Source organism: Lolium rigidum, chromosome 7, assembly GCF_022539505.1.
Source record: "Lolium rigidum isolate FL_2022 chromosome 7, APGP_CSIRO_Lrig_0.1, whole genome shotgun sequence".
Taxonomy (NCBI): Eukaryota; Viridiplantae; Streptophyta; class Magnoliopsida; order Poales; family Poaceae; genus Lolium; species Lolium rigidum.
The window spans coordinates 336014286-336031039 of record NC_061514.1 but is presented as its reverse complement, the minus strand read 5'-3'; the positions used below and the strand labels follow the sequence as shown (position 1 = coordinate 336031039).

The following is a 16754-nucleotide window of genomic DNA, read 5'->3' as shown; positions in this document are numbered from 1 at the left end:
TTGTAATATTGAACAGAGCCAACACTTTCTGTGTTTGGTTAGTGTTGAAATTTTAATATATTTTCGATCTGTAGAGAGCCCTTACTTTATTTGGAAATCAGTGAACACTTTCTGAGTACAAAGCCTAGCTGGATGTTAACCTGGGAAGTAGCATGACCATGATTACTCCAAATTTGAACAGTTATGAGCCCATGGGTGAAATAGTTAGTGTTAGCCAAATTACGCTTGGTGGCTCAGCTGCCAAACTTGGCCAAACAGCCTTTTTGTGTGTTGTGGTGCATTTTTTTTTATGAAAACGGTTATGATTTATCGTACTTGTATTTTTTGATACGTGCTCAATTATGGGCAGCTGCAGTTATGATTTTCATTTTTAGTATTCATATCATTCAGTCAAGTTACTTTGCAAAGTTCCTGGTTATTTTTCTTTCTTCAGCCATGCACACGCATGTTATTACTGCTCATATGTGGCAATGCTTCCGATCCTTGTTTGTTGTCCATGACTGTTTGTCAAATTGAAAAGACTATACTTATATTGTTACTGCTCATATTCATGACAGGTTGTGAAAACTTCGACACTAATATCCTTGTTTACTGCAGCTGTTCCTGCCGTGTTCATGCTGTTCGGTGCATTTGCAGGTTTGTGATAGTCACCCGCATGTTTGTTGAAATGCCTCATGTTATCCAAGAAAAGTGCTCGTGTTATCTAGAAAAGTTCTGCTACCAGATGAATCTACCAATTAGATAGGATGATGTTGTACGTGCCAATAGTTAAATCTGGAGCTCCTACTCTAGCTATTTTGAAGAGTAAAATTAATTGTTTAGTCTGCCTTTCAGTGTTACCTTCTGCTTGTTGAATCAATTGACTTGGCTTGCAAAAGCTTTTAGGTTTAGGTTTGTTCAGTTGTACTTTATGAAGCTTTTAGGTACAGGAATAGAAACTTAGCATGTCAGTGCTGAACGATGGCAACAATGCTTGCATAGTTATTATAGAAGAAACGCAGTTTCAATATTTGACTTTCTTGATCTACTCAAATTAGTGTGTTTTGTTACAGGTCGGTATGTATCATCCTTGTCTGTTTAACACTCGACTCCATTGATCCATTGCCTTGCCTTCTTATCTGAACATCAATAACAGATGGTGTTCTTGAGATTTCTTTCAGTTAAGACGTGAAAGATGTTTCCTGCCACTCTTGATTCTTCTGAGTTGCTAATTGAGAATTCAGGCATCGTAGCCACAACTTGGACTGAGATGGTTTCAATATTGACTTCTCAAGTTTCTTTTTTGAGCTTATATTGACTTCTCAAGTACGTCAGTATATCTCTATATCAATATCTATATCTATACTTATCTATATCTATACCACTATATAATGCACGAGTTTTTGAATTTGGATCCAGTTCTAGAGCCTTCCCACCAACAAAACTTTGGAACAATCCGTGCCATCGATTTGCAGGTTGAAGCTGTTACGTGTCGTTCATCAGGCTAGATGTCATTTGATCTGACGGCTATAAATTCTTGGATTCGCTCCTGTCATTCCCGCGCTCGCGGTGGTTCTCTGGTGAAGCTGCTGGACAGTTCTGGAAAGTCCACCGCGTAAGGAATAGAGCTCCGCCTTTTCTCATTGAGAAATTGAAGAGGTAGGGGCCCATGTGGTATACGAGTCCACTTAAAATCTTGGGAAAATCTAGTCAAAAGCGCCGCATCGTGGGGCTTCCGTGCGACGGAAAAAAAAGGCATCGTTCTCCTTAGGGAGCGACGCATCTTATCCTCACACTGCTACCCACCTTATCCGCCACACATCGCTCCTCTGTGGAACCCAACGCGACGGGAAGCAGCGCTGCCGCACGGGAGGCCGCCGTCACCGCCGAGCACGGAGCCGCGCGGGAGGCCACCGTCGCCGCCGAGTACGACGCGACGGAGGAGGCCGCCGTCGCCGCCCGACGCAGTGGGGGAGGTCGTCGTCGTCGAGCTCAGAGCCGCGCGGGAGGCCTTCGAGGCCGCCGAGCACGGAGCGGCGTTGGATGTCGTCGTCGCCGCCAAGCATGGACCTGCACTGGAGGATGCCGAGCACACATCGGGGGAGGCCACAGGCGCTGAGCACTGCGAAGCAGAGAGGCTGCCGTCGACGAGCGCACAAGGAGGAGACCCTCGTCGGCTAGTGCAGGGAGCCGCCGCCGTCAAGCAAGCTCCGGGAGGGGAGGCCGCTGTCGTCCAGAACGCATTCAAGAAGGCCACCTACGCCAAGCACGCGACAGAGAGCCTGTCGTCGACGAGCGCGAGAAGACCAGAGAGGAGGATGCCGTCGTCCACGAGCTGGCGATTTAGAGGCTCAGGTCGGCGAGAAGATGGAGCTACCAGCCATGTCCATCTGCGCCATTTGAGCTACCTACACGAGGAAACGTCTCCCATCTTTACTTGCCAGATTAATTTAGTACTAATTACATGGTTAATTAGTAGTAATTACCGGATTAATTAGTGGTAGTTGCCATATTTTCTACTATAACTGCTATTAGAGTGGTTAGATTTGCCAGATTAATTCCGAACAGCTGCCAAGTTTAAATGAGATTAATTTGCCAGATTAATTAGGGGGCGTGGTGATTTTGTCCCTCTGATTTCACGTGTGTTAAAAATGGAAACTAAATGAAATTTATCGGGCAGTCATTCCTAGTTAATCTGGCAGTTGTATTTTGCAGCCTCCTATTTATTTACCTGGCAACCATTTAGTTTAGTGACTTTTTCCCTTGTTTTGTTTTTACGGGTGATGACCTGATTGTGTCTAGAGAAAAAAAGTAAAGGATTGAACTGTCACGTTAAGTGTCTAGAAGGAGCTTTGATTTTGTTTCTGCCATGTCCATGGCATCCAGCCATCCAGGACATGGGAAAAGATAGTTTAGCTTTTTGAGCAACATACAACATGCCCATGCCCTGTGCATGTCTGCTAGGTAGTGACGACATGATTCGTTTGTGTTAGGCGTGCTCGGTCAAATAGTGAACCACTCAAAACGAAATACAAGTATAAAGCGCAGAGCCCTTGCCAGCGAGGCGCCGCACGGGATGGGAAATATGCGGCGCCGCCGCCTAGTCCAGCCCTAAAATCTTTCCTGCGTTGTCACTTCATGGCTTGTAAGCAAACTGCTGCTACGAGCCAGTCTGAGCATTTTACGGGACTCGATAGCCGTACACCATCTATTCAGTTGCTTCATAATTCAAATTGTTCAATTTTTCCTGCCTGGCAAATAATTTTTCAGACAAACACCAACTAAAAAACTCTCTTAAAAAATGGGAGACAACGAGAATTGACTGCATACAATTTCTTAGATTGTTAATCACTTATGTTGTAGTCTCTCCTTCTGTAAATACGACTTGTGAGAAACAAAAGTATTTCCTGTTAGAAATATATAGTCTCTAATATGTAATTTTGATCGTTATTTTAGTACAAACATTTCAGAAAAAATATGGTAAACTTTTACAATATAAGAACTGCTAAATGTTTTAAATAATATTTTTATTAGATTTCAGAAATAATACACGATATAAGAAAAATAAAAAAATAATACAGCCTCGGTGTGGCCCATGCCAACAGGTACCTATCGGCTTCGCCGAAGCCAATAAGTACTTATGGGCCTGGCCGACGTCGATAGGTTCCCAGAATAGGAGAGCAGTTGGCCGGCCGCCAGACAGTTATCGGCTTCGTCGACGCCTATAAGTACTTATTGACTTCGCCGAACCCAATAAGTATTTATCGGTGTGGGCCAAGACGAGGCCTTATTATTTTTAATAAAAAAATGTTATTTTAAAAAGTAGCTGGTACTTTTACGGAATGTACTTAACATAATTATTTTTCATGGCAACATTGCTAGTACAAGAGTTTCATATATAGAAAAGTTCTATCACATGCCTCCTAAGACAATACATGATTAATTGTCCTTTTCTGGAGTTGATGTAGTACATCATTTGAACCTAAAAGAATTGCGTCTAGCCAAATATAATTAACATGTTCATTGCATCACAATTATCGTTAGAAATTAGACAGTCACTATGGATTATACATGAGACTTCCATGTATAACGTGATTGTGATGGAAAACATTTCTTGTGCCATATATTCTCAATCCGGAAGATATTGTTTTATCATGTGATGGGAGAAAAATTCCTCTTCGGTGAAAACATTTTTTCCATATGAAATATTCTTTAGATGGCAAAATATACTACTTTGTATTGGTTGTCGCTCATTTAGATATATCTAGACATATTTTGTGTATATATGCATCTGAATCTACACCAACTAATATGAAACAAAATGATTATTAATTATTAAAGATGTGAGGAAATTGTTTTAGCTATGATGAAACTAGACACATTTCTTTTACGATCGTTTATGTATGGTAGTTTAACGTAACATTTTTTTGTCGTGGAGACAATAATCAACCAAACTACACATAGAAGAGGTACATGTGCATTGTCTTCCTGTGCGATAAATGTGAATAGTACAAAAACAAAATCGCAAAGATCAACAATCATGTGAAACCAGAATTATGCAGGGTATTATTATGCCTTAATAATGAGCGGTGTTTTGGAACATGGGTCCATATGCTCTCTATATTTTAAAATGCATCTTACATACATTTTAAATTTTAAAAAAAATTGAAACTAAAAGTTTGCACGTACATCTTCACGTGCTACGTGCTCACAAAGTCGTTTCATAAAAAATCGACTTATCATGTGACGTGTGTAAAAAAGACAAAATTCAGTGCTAAAAATAATGTTTTTCACAAGATAAACTTTCTCTTTTTATATAGACCACACAAAATATTGGTTTTTCGTGAAACTTGACGAACGCACGTATATTATGAAGATGTACATGTATAATTTTTTGTCCAAATTTTTCGACATTTTGAAATATAATCTTTTAGTAGAGGGAGCATACGCACCCGGGAGCCGAATTGAATTTCCGCTTAATATGGTTATATGTTGTCAAGTAAAAGAGTTAGATATTATGCCTTAGTAAGGACGCACATTATCGTGCAAAGCACGTGCAGTTTACTAGTACTACTATAATGTACCAGTTTTGAATTTAAATTTGTCACCTCATCCAACTTCCCGCCAAAATAACTCCAAGCTATTGTAGCCGTTGATTTACAATATAAAACTATCATCCGCCGTTTATCAAGTATCACCAGAAAGAATCTAACGGTGGCCATGCGCCGGATTCGCCTCTCCTCTAAGGACACCCGGTCTGGCCCACGCATGTGTGTGTGAAGCTCCTAGGACGTAGCAGAATTTTCTGGAGAAGCAACGTACAATCGATGCACCCAGTGAGTCTGGCCCAAGTATGTATGTGAGAAACTCCTAGAAGCTAGCAGAATTATCTGTAGAAACAACTTACAATATATGCAGATTGCAACATCGGTGCTCTGAGCCAGTTTGTTTCGAACTCGAGTGGAACCAATGAGTCGACCTGCTCGATCTAGACGTGCTACCTCCAACGAGCCACATGGCCATAAGTATGCGGGACGGTTTTTCTCTTTTCTCAGATTTTGTTGCAGCCAACTTCATCAATAATTGCCATGTGATTACGATTTGTTAAAATCATCCAAATCCCTCTTTTTGGTAGAACTAGAACTTTTTTTGAATGAATAAAAATATAGAATAATAGATAATATTTAATAACCTAAATGTATGTATCGGACATATGGCTATCTTCAAACACGCTTTAATCTTTACACTCCCTTTGTCCAAAATATATGGCATGGATTTTTTTCATACCGTATTTGATGCACAACTTTGAACATTAATGTGTAACAAAATATATATTGATTGAGAATGTATAAATAATACTGGTTGCATTCATCTTATAATTCTCTTTCATTTCAAATATTTTTATAGAACCTTTGAGGACATATTATACATATAAAAAAATTAGAGTCAAAGTTGTAAGTTGTTGACTAGCAAAATTTAAGAACTCCTTTAGGAAGGAGGGAATATATTGAATTGTTTGATTATCCGCTTTTATCTCCTATTTGATACTCACATACAACGTGAAATCAAATTTAATAAAAGTTAGTACACCTAAAAATGAAACCTTGATAAGATTTTTCTCATCCAATCACCAACATATACCGACTCATACTTGTTGATCATTAAAAACATTATGTGTCACTAGGTAATAAAATATACTATCTCTTTTGTCATAAATATACATAAATTTAACTGTAATGATCTCAGTATTTCGCAGCACTGTCCGTATGTATCAACTATTTTATAAGTTGTACAATCCTAAAGAGTTGTAAATCCTAGGGTTTTACGCGTCTCTGGTTGCTCGGGATGTGGCGCTTGTTAGCTGGAGGAGTGTTACCGCTTGGCTCGCCGCGGGGCTGAAGAAAGCTGAGTCTCAGTGATGAACCCCTCCTCCTCCTCCTCCTTCCTCCCCTTGTGAACTCACCGCCATCGGACACCATGATTGTACAAATAACGAGCTCTACTTATATGCCACGACGTGCAAGGCACGTGCTTCCTACTAGTAGTCTATATAAAAAGCAACCTAGAAATTTTAGCCCCCTAAAAATTCAGGGCCCTGTGCAGCCACGCAGGCCGCAGTCCCGTGGGCCTGGGCCTGGGCCTCGGGAGAAATACTCTCAGCACACTCCTGGGCCGATGAGACGTGGAGACAATACTCCGTATGAGACTTGGAGACTGTTTTGTTTCCTGATAGCACTGGGACTAGGAAAACGATTATTACTCTATATAGTGCTTATTATAAAAGGCTAGGAAGGCGCAGCAATCTTGGCAGCGTTACCACTGCCGATTGAGACGCCAAATTTGCAACTATGTCGAGGTGGCTTGATGGGATCACCGGGCGCTCTCCTCGCAACCCCCCGCGTGACAACGGGAGCTCCCCTCGCCGACCGCCGCGTGATGACGACCCCCCTCCTCGCCCACGGCCGCGGCCCGCTGCTCTCCAAGTCGTCCTGCTAGAACATGTTTGCTGTACGATCGTCGCCAAAGCAGCTTCTGCTCTGTGTTGGTGGGCGTGGAACTACTGCCGATCAATGACAAGCCTGCATACCTACGGCCGAGACATGACTGGCCAGGGTGATCCGGTGATCGGCCGCGATGACGAGATCGACCGTGTCATCGACATCCTCTGCCGTCGTACCAAGAACTGCGCCGCGCTCGTTGGCGCGGCTGGAGTCGGCAAGACGGCCATTGCCGAGGGCCTCGCCCAGCGCATCGCCTCCGGAAGGGTTCCCGCTGCGCTCCTCGGGGCACGCGTCGTGGAGGTCGACCTTGGGGCCATGGTGGCCGGTACCACCCTTCGTGGCATGTTCGAGGAACGCATGAAGAACATGATAAACCAGGCGGAGGCATCCAACGGCAAAGTGATACTATTCATAGATGAGATGCACATACTCTATTCCGCCGGCAGCACTCTACAGAAGTGCACGACCGCCTCCAACATGCTAAAGCCAGCGTTGGCCCGTGGACGAATCCGTTGCGTGGGAGCCACGACTTTTGACGAGTACCGCCAATACATCGAGAAGGACCCTGCGCTCGAGCGACGGTTTCAGAAAGTGCAGGTGGAGGAGCCGACCACCGAAGCAACCATTGCCATCTTGCGGGGGCTAAAGCAGCGGTTCCAAGGCCACCATGGACTGGAAATCCAGGATGCCGCTCTTGTTGCTGCTGCGCACCTCGGCTCCAGATATATCACTGGTATGTCAAGGAGTTAATAAACTTTTACTTTGGTTCTTTGCTATTTCTGGGTAGGTTTTGCTGTTGAATAAGTTTGTATCCTCATGGCAATGTCTTGTTTGGATACCCTGGTTGAAATGTAATAGTTTTATAACTCTTGCTCATGATTTTTAATGTTGTATCATGTAGGTCGCCAATTTCCAGATAAGGCAATTGATTTGATTGATGAGGCATGTACTACCATAGCTAGAAAGATGGCTCAGATTGGCAATGAGAACATTACTCAAATTAGTAGGCTGACAGATAGTGTGGAAAGAAACTTGGAAATTAGTTCTACAAGTAGAGACCAAAAAGCAATTATTAACCCAAACCACGTTGCACAAGTAAGCACTCTCTCTTCCTGATAACGTTTTACAGTTGGTTTTATAATATGATGTGATTATCATGCATGTTTGGACTTTTATCGTTTGAAGGTAGTGAGTCGATGGACTGGAATTCCTATTGCTACGCTCCACGAGGAGGAGAAGGACAAGTTACTTCAGTTAAGGGACAGGTTGCATGAGCGAGTTGTTGGTCAGGATGAAGCCGTCAATTTGGTTGCGCAGGCTGTGTTGCGTTCTAGGGCGGGTCTTGATCAACCTAGCCAACCGATAGGGTCTTTCCTATTTTTGGGCCCGTCTGGTGTTGGGAAGACAGAGCTTGCAAAAGCTCTCGCGGAACAGTTATTTGACAACGAAAAGATGCTTGTTAGGGTTGACATGTCTGAATATAATAGTGTTGGTTCAATTACGCGTCTCGTTGGAGCTCCTCCAAGGTATTACTTTCTTGTGCATTTATATATCTTTTATCATCGATGCACGTCACCTTTTCATGCTCCATCTCACTAGTTTGACCTGTATGAATGCATCATTTATAACCTCTTAAAAGCTATATTGGATATGAAGACGGCGGACAATTGACAGAAAAAGTGAGAAGGCATCCATACAGCATCGTCCTTTTTGATGAGGTGGAGAAGGCACATTCCTCCGTGTCTAATATTTTTCTTCAAATTCTTGATGATGGTATACTGACGGATGGCAAAGGAAGAACTGTAGATTTTAAAAATACCATCGTCATTATGACATCAAATCTAGGATCAAAACACCTAACGCAATTACCAGGAGAAATATCCCTAGAAGTTGCACGAAATCATGTCATGAAAGAGGTTCGTTAATCCCAAATTTTCATGTAAAGTACTGGATCCAATGGCTGCCTACTTCTAAATTCTAATTGTCATACATCTTGTTGGCTCATGCAGGTTCAGAAGTTCTTCACGCCTGAGCTCCTCAACCGAATGAGTGAGATAGTAATATTTGAGCCTCTTTCGTACGAACAAATGAAAGAGGTTGCAAAAATCCAGATTAAGAACGTTGTTGCTACAGTAGCAAAGAAGGGCATATCTCTGTCTGCAAGTGATGACGTGTTGGACGTCATCCTATCAGAGCCACACAATCCGGTTAGCAAATCTAGCCTATTTTCTATTGCACATTGATATTTGGCCATGATTTTGAATAAGCATGTTTGTATACACGCAGATGTATGGTGCAAGACCTATAAGAAGGTGGGTGCAAAAGAACGTGATGATGGTGCTGTCTGAGATGCTAGTCAGAGGCGAGGTCAGCGAGGGCTCCACAATATGCATCGATGCAACGAATGACAAGAAGGGATTAACGTATGAAGTGGTGAAGACGCCAGTAGTGGAACATTCTAGCGCATGCATCGGGACAATGTTAACCATGAACTGTATGGGGACGGCGATGGGTGACGCTGGAGGAGGAGCAATAAAATCACCTTTTCAAAACTAAACAAATGAAACCGTGCTAATCTTATACTGCAAACAAAAAGAAACGTGCGCTGCTTTTTGAAATATATGTAAACCTGAAATACATTTGGCGCAGATCTAGTGTGAGAGCGCACCATTCAACGGAAGGCAGGATGCGTTGTGTAACGTATGCCGTGCATGCTGTTCAATACGGATGATCAATTGCGTTGTGTTGGTATGCCACGTTGTGTACGTTAGCACATGCTATGAAGTAGCCATTCGAAGACCATCATAGATTGGTCATTTGGTTGTATGGTCTTTTTGGGTAGGTTTTACTGTTTGGATAAGCTTGTCTCCTTATGAAAATGTCTTATTTGGATACCTTACAAATCTTGCTTTTTGAAGCACTCCTTACGTTTCTTTTCGAGTTAATAACACCTGTATACACTTTGGATGTGCAATTTTTTGGACGTGGTTTACTGATAACATAGCTTAAAAGGAGTAATGACGTGGACCAATTAGAGTCTTGCTGAGGTTTCTTTGTCGATGTGCAATTTCCTTTGAAGCTGTCGCTGGCTTGGGGTGAGGGCATACAAGTCCTCAATCACTTGGTCCATGCGTCTCACTTCATTGCAGTGTCTCGGATGATGTCGTTGGCACCAAACTCGCGCATGATGTTGGCCTGGCTTTGAACACATGCCTCTCTACGACATTTGTGGACTGGCGAAGGATCTTAGGGCCAGTTTGGTAGCCTCAATCGATATTGTGCATGACTGCGCCAGAGAGAAGAACCCCCTGCATGTTTCAGATGGGCCACGGGCCAGAAACAACATGTTGTTTGGTAGCCCGTGAAGCCACACCGGATAGGGAAGACAACCACCATTATTTGGTTGCCTGCAGAAACGCCTTTCTGCCCTGGTGGTGCAACTCACACCTTGTTTGGTCGCAGACATGAGCGTGTTGTGGTAACCCCTTTCATTTGAGTGGCGAGATTACCCAGTAGTGCTAACTAAATAACAACACATTTAGCAACATTCAGTTCATCAAAAGATGCTAGTAATATATAAAAACTAGTTACCGTACTGGGCGATGCATCACGAGTAATGCATCACAGGTTCATCGTACAAAGGGTTAATATATACCACCTCGAACAAGTTCATCATTACAGACCCGGGATCACGTTCAAGCAAGTCCTAGCTAATGAAGGGATACAGGAGCACCTCCCAAAATCAAGCAGATCATGAAGAAGGAAGCAAAAACACTAAGCAAGAAACTCCTTGCTTAGCCAGGTCCTAAGCCAGGTCACCCTCTCCGATGGCTGCAGCTGACGGTACTCGGCATACTCTTCTTTGTTGTCTACAATGGAGTTGATTGCCATGTCTAGCAAGTTAGGTTTGTACAGCTGCTCCTTGCAGACAAACCAGGGCGTGAAGATCATCTTCATCTGATCATAGTTCGTGATCAGGGTGTTGACGTACTCATGATGTCTCGGGTAGCGCTGCAATCCAGAAGGAACAAGTGTTAGTGCGGATCACAATGACATACTGTCAGATCAATGAAGGAATTAAATGAAGCTTACTACCTTCATGTACTCATCCAGTGTCTCTTCATCAGCAAGATAGAAGCAGCAACCATCTTTGCTCCACTGGAGAGTGCGATCGGATTTGGTCTTGCTTATGAAGCTCCACTTGGTCCTACATTTTCTGATCTGGTTGTAGACCTGAAGAGTGCTCACATGTATGCCAGAGAATGCAAGAACACCAGCAACTATCTTCTTCATATGTGCCTCTTTGAATCCTAGATTAAAACAGACGTCACTATGGACGAGCTCAACCAAGTAGTTTAACACAAACTCTGACATCTTAGGTTGCCAAATCATGGCAGATTTGTTTGCAAACAGATAACGATTAGCATTGACAGATGGAGTACAAAGATCATGGGAGCCCAATGGTATGATCGCCTAGATGATAAATAGCATAAGAACATAGGTAAGCATTAGCACATCAATGAACTACCACATTCACATCCTTAAGCATTAGCACATCAATGAACTACCACAACCTTATGCATTAGCACATCATGAACTAACAGAAAAGAAAGAGCGGCCCTACACTCAGAGGAGCCACACGCAATACCGAGGCCGGGGAAGCAGGAGACCCTGGCGAAGGAGCAGGCATCACAACCGTCCCCGTGGAAGAGTTAGATGCAACCTCTATAATCGTTCTCGTGGAAGATTAAGAAGCAACCTCGACAACCGTCCCGTTATAGAGTCAGATCCAACCACGACCGGCGACGAAGGAATAACCTATAATATCGATTCTATCAGATCCCCCTATGTACCCAAAATTTCTAGATCTAGGGTTTACAGAAGCTTACAACAACCGGAGTGATCGACGTAGATGAAGAAGACGGCAATATGTCGCTAGTTGCCCACGCCACAACCAACGTCGCTGCCGCCAGCCTCGCTGACTGTGCGGGTGAGGATGAGCTAGCCATGTCGCTAAATCGGGAAGGGTGGATTAACTTGAATGGGGGGAATGGAGGATTTGGATTTGGCGGTGAGAGAGCCACACCTATATACGGTGGCGAAATTTGAATTGCGGTGATCGAATTCATCCCGCCGATTTTTCGTGGTTCCATGCGAGCTCGCGCCATCTCCCCTCGGTGGCTCTGTGGGAACACGGCGTTCTCTCTTTTTGCAGAGACGAGGGTGGCTCGCTGGAAATGGTCGATTATTCGAGCATTCCTCCCGAGCCTGGCCCCGGGCTAATTTAAAAACGGTGCGGTGCAACGATGGGAAGAGCCTGAGAAACCAAACGAGCCAAAAACTGCACCCCACATGCGAGCCAAGGGGAGCCCAGGCTACCAAATGGGCCCTTAATGAATGACGTGGACGTTTTGAGTGTCTGAACATGTAGTGGTAATAGGTGACAACCAATATAAAGAATTGGGCTTAGTTGGTATGTTTGCATCTTAAGAGAATTACATTTATTGCGTCCTCCATGAGCTTCTGCTGCGCTGCCTCGTTGGCGTCATCCTTGGCCTTTTTCAGTGTCTCGAAGGATGCGAGGATGGCCCTCGGTTCCGTGGCCTTCTCCTTCGGGTCAGGCCAGCTCTAGTCATCGTCGTCGCTCGACTCCTCCTCCGCGGCCGCCACCTCCTGCCGTTGTAGCTGCTCCGCATCTAGTCATCGTCGCCACCCGCTCCTCCTCTGCCTCCTGTTTTGCGTCTGCCATGAACCACATGTTCATGGTTGCGTCGAGGACGTCATCGTTGGTGGCTTCGTTCTCGTTGAACTCGTCATTGTTGTCGAGGATGTCGGCCGGGGGAGGAGGTGGAGACGGAGGTGGAGGCGGGGGTGGAAGATTCTAGCCGCTGCCGGCGCGGCTCATCATGGCGAAGGTGCTGATCAGGCGCGAGGCATGTTTTGGTGGAGGCGGAGGGAAGGATTGCCGGTGACTGTGGTGGCGAGAGAGAGCGGATGCGGCCTTTTATAGCTGGTAGCGGCGCATGAAGAGGTGGAAAGAAGGCGCGGGCAGCGGTGAAGAAGGCACGCGGAAATGTGAACGGCGACGACGCGTGGAGGTTGGAGAAGAAGGGAGATCACCACCCACTAATGTCACGACACATACATTTTTCTCGAGATTCTCAATTTGTTACTCATTGTTTTTCAAGTCACCATAAATCAATTTCCTTTTCACTCATAGATTGACATGTGGCTATTTGTTTGTTTTCTATTTCATTAGAAGTCAAATATTAACAATGTATATACGTGTTCAATGTATGTACATGTATTATTTATATTATTATTATGCTACTTCCTACAATCCGGAAAAAGTGTCCGATGGTTAATACAATTTCTCGTCACCCGGAGATGGCGCGGCCCAAGCCTCCATCCGCACGGCGGACGTCACGATGGGGGAGTACGGGTTGATAAAGAAAAGGCTCGCAAGTTATTTTGCAAAATCGGCATTCCAATGCTTTTTTTGGGATAGGAGGGAGCAATAATTTACTAATTCAGATGTAAATACTAGTGTAACTGGACTGTAATTCCAATCGATTTGACATGCATGAACTGGACAAAAACAAAGGATTATTGACAAATTGAAAAAATACTTGGTTGTGAAATAGCAAAATTATTTTTAAAAACTTGACTAGCAACATATACAAGATCATGGAGCGAACTACACGAAGGCACGAGAGCTAGAAAAAAACTTCATGAAGGCAAATGCTGCACTGCAGAATTTGAACATAAATCCGCAAGCAGAAATCTGCGAGACCGAATGCCACACACTAAACGTGCACACCAAACCGCGGCGCCGGCCGGCCTGCAGCTAATCCACAAACGCGTACTGCTCGTACCGCACGCGGCAGTCCACGAGCACCGCCCTCGCGCCGACGGCGTGGTGGCAGGTCGTGTTCATCTGGCCCACGGCGGAGCCGAGGCAGGTCGCGCAGTCCGCGGCTGTCAGACCGGCGCCGCCGCACTTGGCGTGGCCGTAGGCGAACGCGTTCGGGTACGGGGAGATGCTGTAGGCGTCGCGGGCGCGGGACGACGGCGTGGCGGCGAGCAGGTCGGCGAGCACGTAGGCGAGACTCTCCGCGAAGGGGTCCCCGGCGCCGTACACCGCGCCGTTGCACCGCACGGACAGCGGCGTCGTGTTGGGCGCGCCGCTGGCGGCCCGCGGGGACGAGAGGAGCAGCAGCAGCGCGACGGCGATGAGGACCTGGTCCGCTCTGCTGAGCGAGGACGCCATGGCTTCGTCGGATCTTGGGCTACGCGCGCGCTATGTGATTGTGGACAGCATCTATGCATGTGAAGATAGGACGGGCCGGCTGGCCGGCCGGCCGATGGTCGTTTTCACGGGAGACTGCTCGTGTGTCCGTTTGCTTGCCTCTTGTATGACTGACGATCATGTGTGCTTGCTAACGTAATGAACAATGGACATTCTTGTAAATCACGCGATGACTTTCCTAGGAGACATTCCACGAAAATCGAAACAATTTCTGCAACCCACGTGTTAAAAAAAATGCAACATAGAATGGAAGCATTCCCACGCAATGTCACCGTTCTTTTACCAAGTAGGTTTGCCATTGCAAGACATGGGGGTGAAAACCAATCGGATGTGGGTCAGATAGGGTTCTTCCTACTTCCTTTTTTCGTATTTTTAAAAATAATACGGACATGAATACAGACAATGTTTTCAGCATAAGCTGATCAGTAGTCCTGCGGAATTAATCAGCTATTCCACCGTTTTCATGAAATATTGGGCAGGTCTGCATGGGGAGAAGGATGCCGATGATCTGCGGGAGGGCGCCGATGGTTTGCTACGTCTTGCTAGTGCCACCACCTCCCAGGATGCGGCTTCTCAAGATGGTGCTCGACGGATGCAATCTCCTCTTCGGATCAGGGGTACAAACGTGGACGCTGGCATTGCCAACATGGATCTGGGAGGACAAGATTGATGTCCCTGTAGTGATCTTGCTTTTATATCTCGCGTTTTGTGTTGGTGGTTTGGTGCCCTGGGGCAAAAACTTGTCATATCTATGTTGTGTGTCGTTAGCATTAGGCGGTAGCTGTAAGTGTGGACTGTTGTTTCTTTTTGTTGTTTCACGCCTGGACGTGCTTCGCTGTTTCGTTATCCCTGGGTAATGAAATCCGGCCATGAGTGGTCGTTTGGAAAAAATGAATACAGACAATGTTGAATACGAATTCAGAGATCATATTTTTCTTAATTCGGAGTGGAGACGAATATGATGAACAATAGACTCGTGTGTTACAACGAGTCAACTATAGAACGCTAGTAAGACAAATAAACTGATATAATACAAAATAGTTTCAAGTTTAATCACAGGAAAGTGCATTTGACCACTTTGTTAGTTATTTAGGTTAGATATAATTGGCGGGATAGAGTTACTAAAATTCACTAACATGATCTTATTCGGATACAAATATATCAATTTTCCATATCCAAATTGCTTCAAAATTCAATACTAATACTGATCTAAATTAGTTGCCACAGGTTTCATTTAACCTAGATAGATTTAGGCAACATTTTACCTAAATCTCCCACAATTAATTTGGATCTGAGTGAGTATCATATTTGATTTTAAGTCCGTAAAACAAATTGAATCCAGATATGACCATATCCATTTTCATTTTGTCAATTAGAAATGTTGGATATTTCAAAATATCAGTTCCCACCCCTTGCTAGAAAGCGGCCTCATGCTTGTCTAAACCCCCAAAAGATGTTTGGAACACATGATTTACTCGTAGGAATTTTACCGGAAAGTTTCTTTTACCTCTGATTTTACAGGAAAATTATTTGAAATAAAACATTGCACCAACCTATTTTTATTTTCCTGTGCAAAGCGTGAAGCAATGCCATCATGCGGAGATCGCCGGTTGGTATTCTCCTGCCACCTCTGACCCAATGTCCTTGTGTTTCACTAATTAAGTAGATGCAATGTAGTTTTATCGGATGCCCCCGATTGCACCATACACAATGTAGTTTTTCATAAAAGTTCCTGTGTTTTTCCTAAGCTCATCCAAACTCCCCCATTGGGATTTCTCCTTCTTCCAATCCATTAATTGTTTTGCTTGTGCAATCCTATCTATTCCTATGATTTGCTGTTCCCGCATTATTTATATCCTGTCTTCCAAACAAGCCTCAGAGATAGCTCACGGTGCACACCTTCAATAGAGCGTAACTAAAAAACATATTTGTAAGTTATTTAAATCTTGAAAAGAAGCACACACTTAGATATTGAGTCGAAACATATCCGCGCAAATTTTCATCCATTTGCTATGTTTTTCTGAAATGATAAAATTAGAAAGTAAGAGTTTAGACACTAAGTCGTTATGTAATTTCTTGAAATTGGTGTGTCATCAGTTTTAACGTGAGTTTGGAGTGTGTTGCAACTTACAATACTCCTTCCTGAGTCATGAAATGGGTCACGGCTGAGATGGTGTTTTGTTGGGTTGTGACTTTCAAATCAGCAACTGTGGCACAATTATTGTCCTGGAAAGCTGTAGTGAGCAGTGGAAGAGTTTGGAAAACTAGCCGTCGGCTATTGTCTGTTAATGGTGGAAAGTCAGGAATGCCCCTAGGATGTCAATAGTTTGTTTATATAATGATGAATTAGTTTCCCATGACCTCATGTATTTTAATTTCACTTCAATTTGAGCTACGCTGCATGAGCGAATAAGCCAATTACCTTTCATACATGTATCTCGATTAGTTGCTTTGCGTGCATACGT

At 44.1% G+C, this 16754-nt stretch overlaps 2 protein-coding genes across 2 annotated transcripts; one reads left to right on the top strand and one right to left on the bottom strand.

Annotated features, from left to right (window-relative positions):
• Positions 1 to 7061: 7061 nt before the first annotated feature.
• LOC124673484 (chaperone protein ClpB1-like) lies at positions 7062 to 9640 on the top strand. The gene is made up of 7 exons (XM_047209557.1): positions 7062 to 7713; positions 7882 to 8075; positions 8166 to 8506; positions 8620 to 8896; positions 8990 to 9187; positions 9267 to 9474; positions 9630 to 9640. The coding sequence occupies exons 1-7, from the start codon at positions 7080 to 7082 to the stop codon at positions 9638 to 9640; spliced, it is 1863 nt and encodes a 620-aa protein (XP_047065513.1). The 5' UTR covers positions 7062 to 7079.
• Positions 9641 to 13680: 4040 nt separating this feature from the next.
• LOC124670293 (antifungal protein ginkbilobin-like protein) lies at positions 13681 to 14264 on the bottom strand. Its single transcript, XM_047206794.1, has one exon. It carries the CDS (start codon positions 14248 to 14250, stop codon positions 13828 to 13830), a length of 423 nt encoding a protein of 140 aa, XP_047062750.1. The 5' UTR covers positions 14251 to 14264; the 3' UTR covers positions 13681 to 13827.
• Between the last annotated feature and the right edge of the window lie 2490 nt (positions 14265 to 16754).

Bases quoted from the DNA above. Each gene is read 5' to 3' on its own strand.
- LOC124670293 (XM_047206794.1), bottom strand. From the start codon at position 14,250: ATGGCGTCCTCGCTCAGCAGAGCGGACCAGGTCCTCATCGCCGTCGCG.
- LOC124673484 (XM_047209557.1), top strand. From the start codon at position 7,080: ATGACTGGCCAGGGTGATCCGGTGATCGGCCGCGATGACGAGATCGAC. The intron at 8,076-8,165 runs GTAAGCACTCTC...TATCGTTTGAAG, and splicing joins ACCCAAACCACGTTGCACAA to GTAGTGAGTCGATGGACTGG. The intron at 8,507-8,619 runs GTATTACTTTCT...ACCTCTTAAAAG, and splicing joins CTCGTTGGAGCTCCTCCAAG to CTATATTGGATATGAAGACG.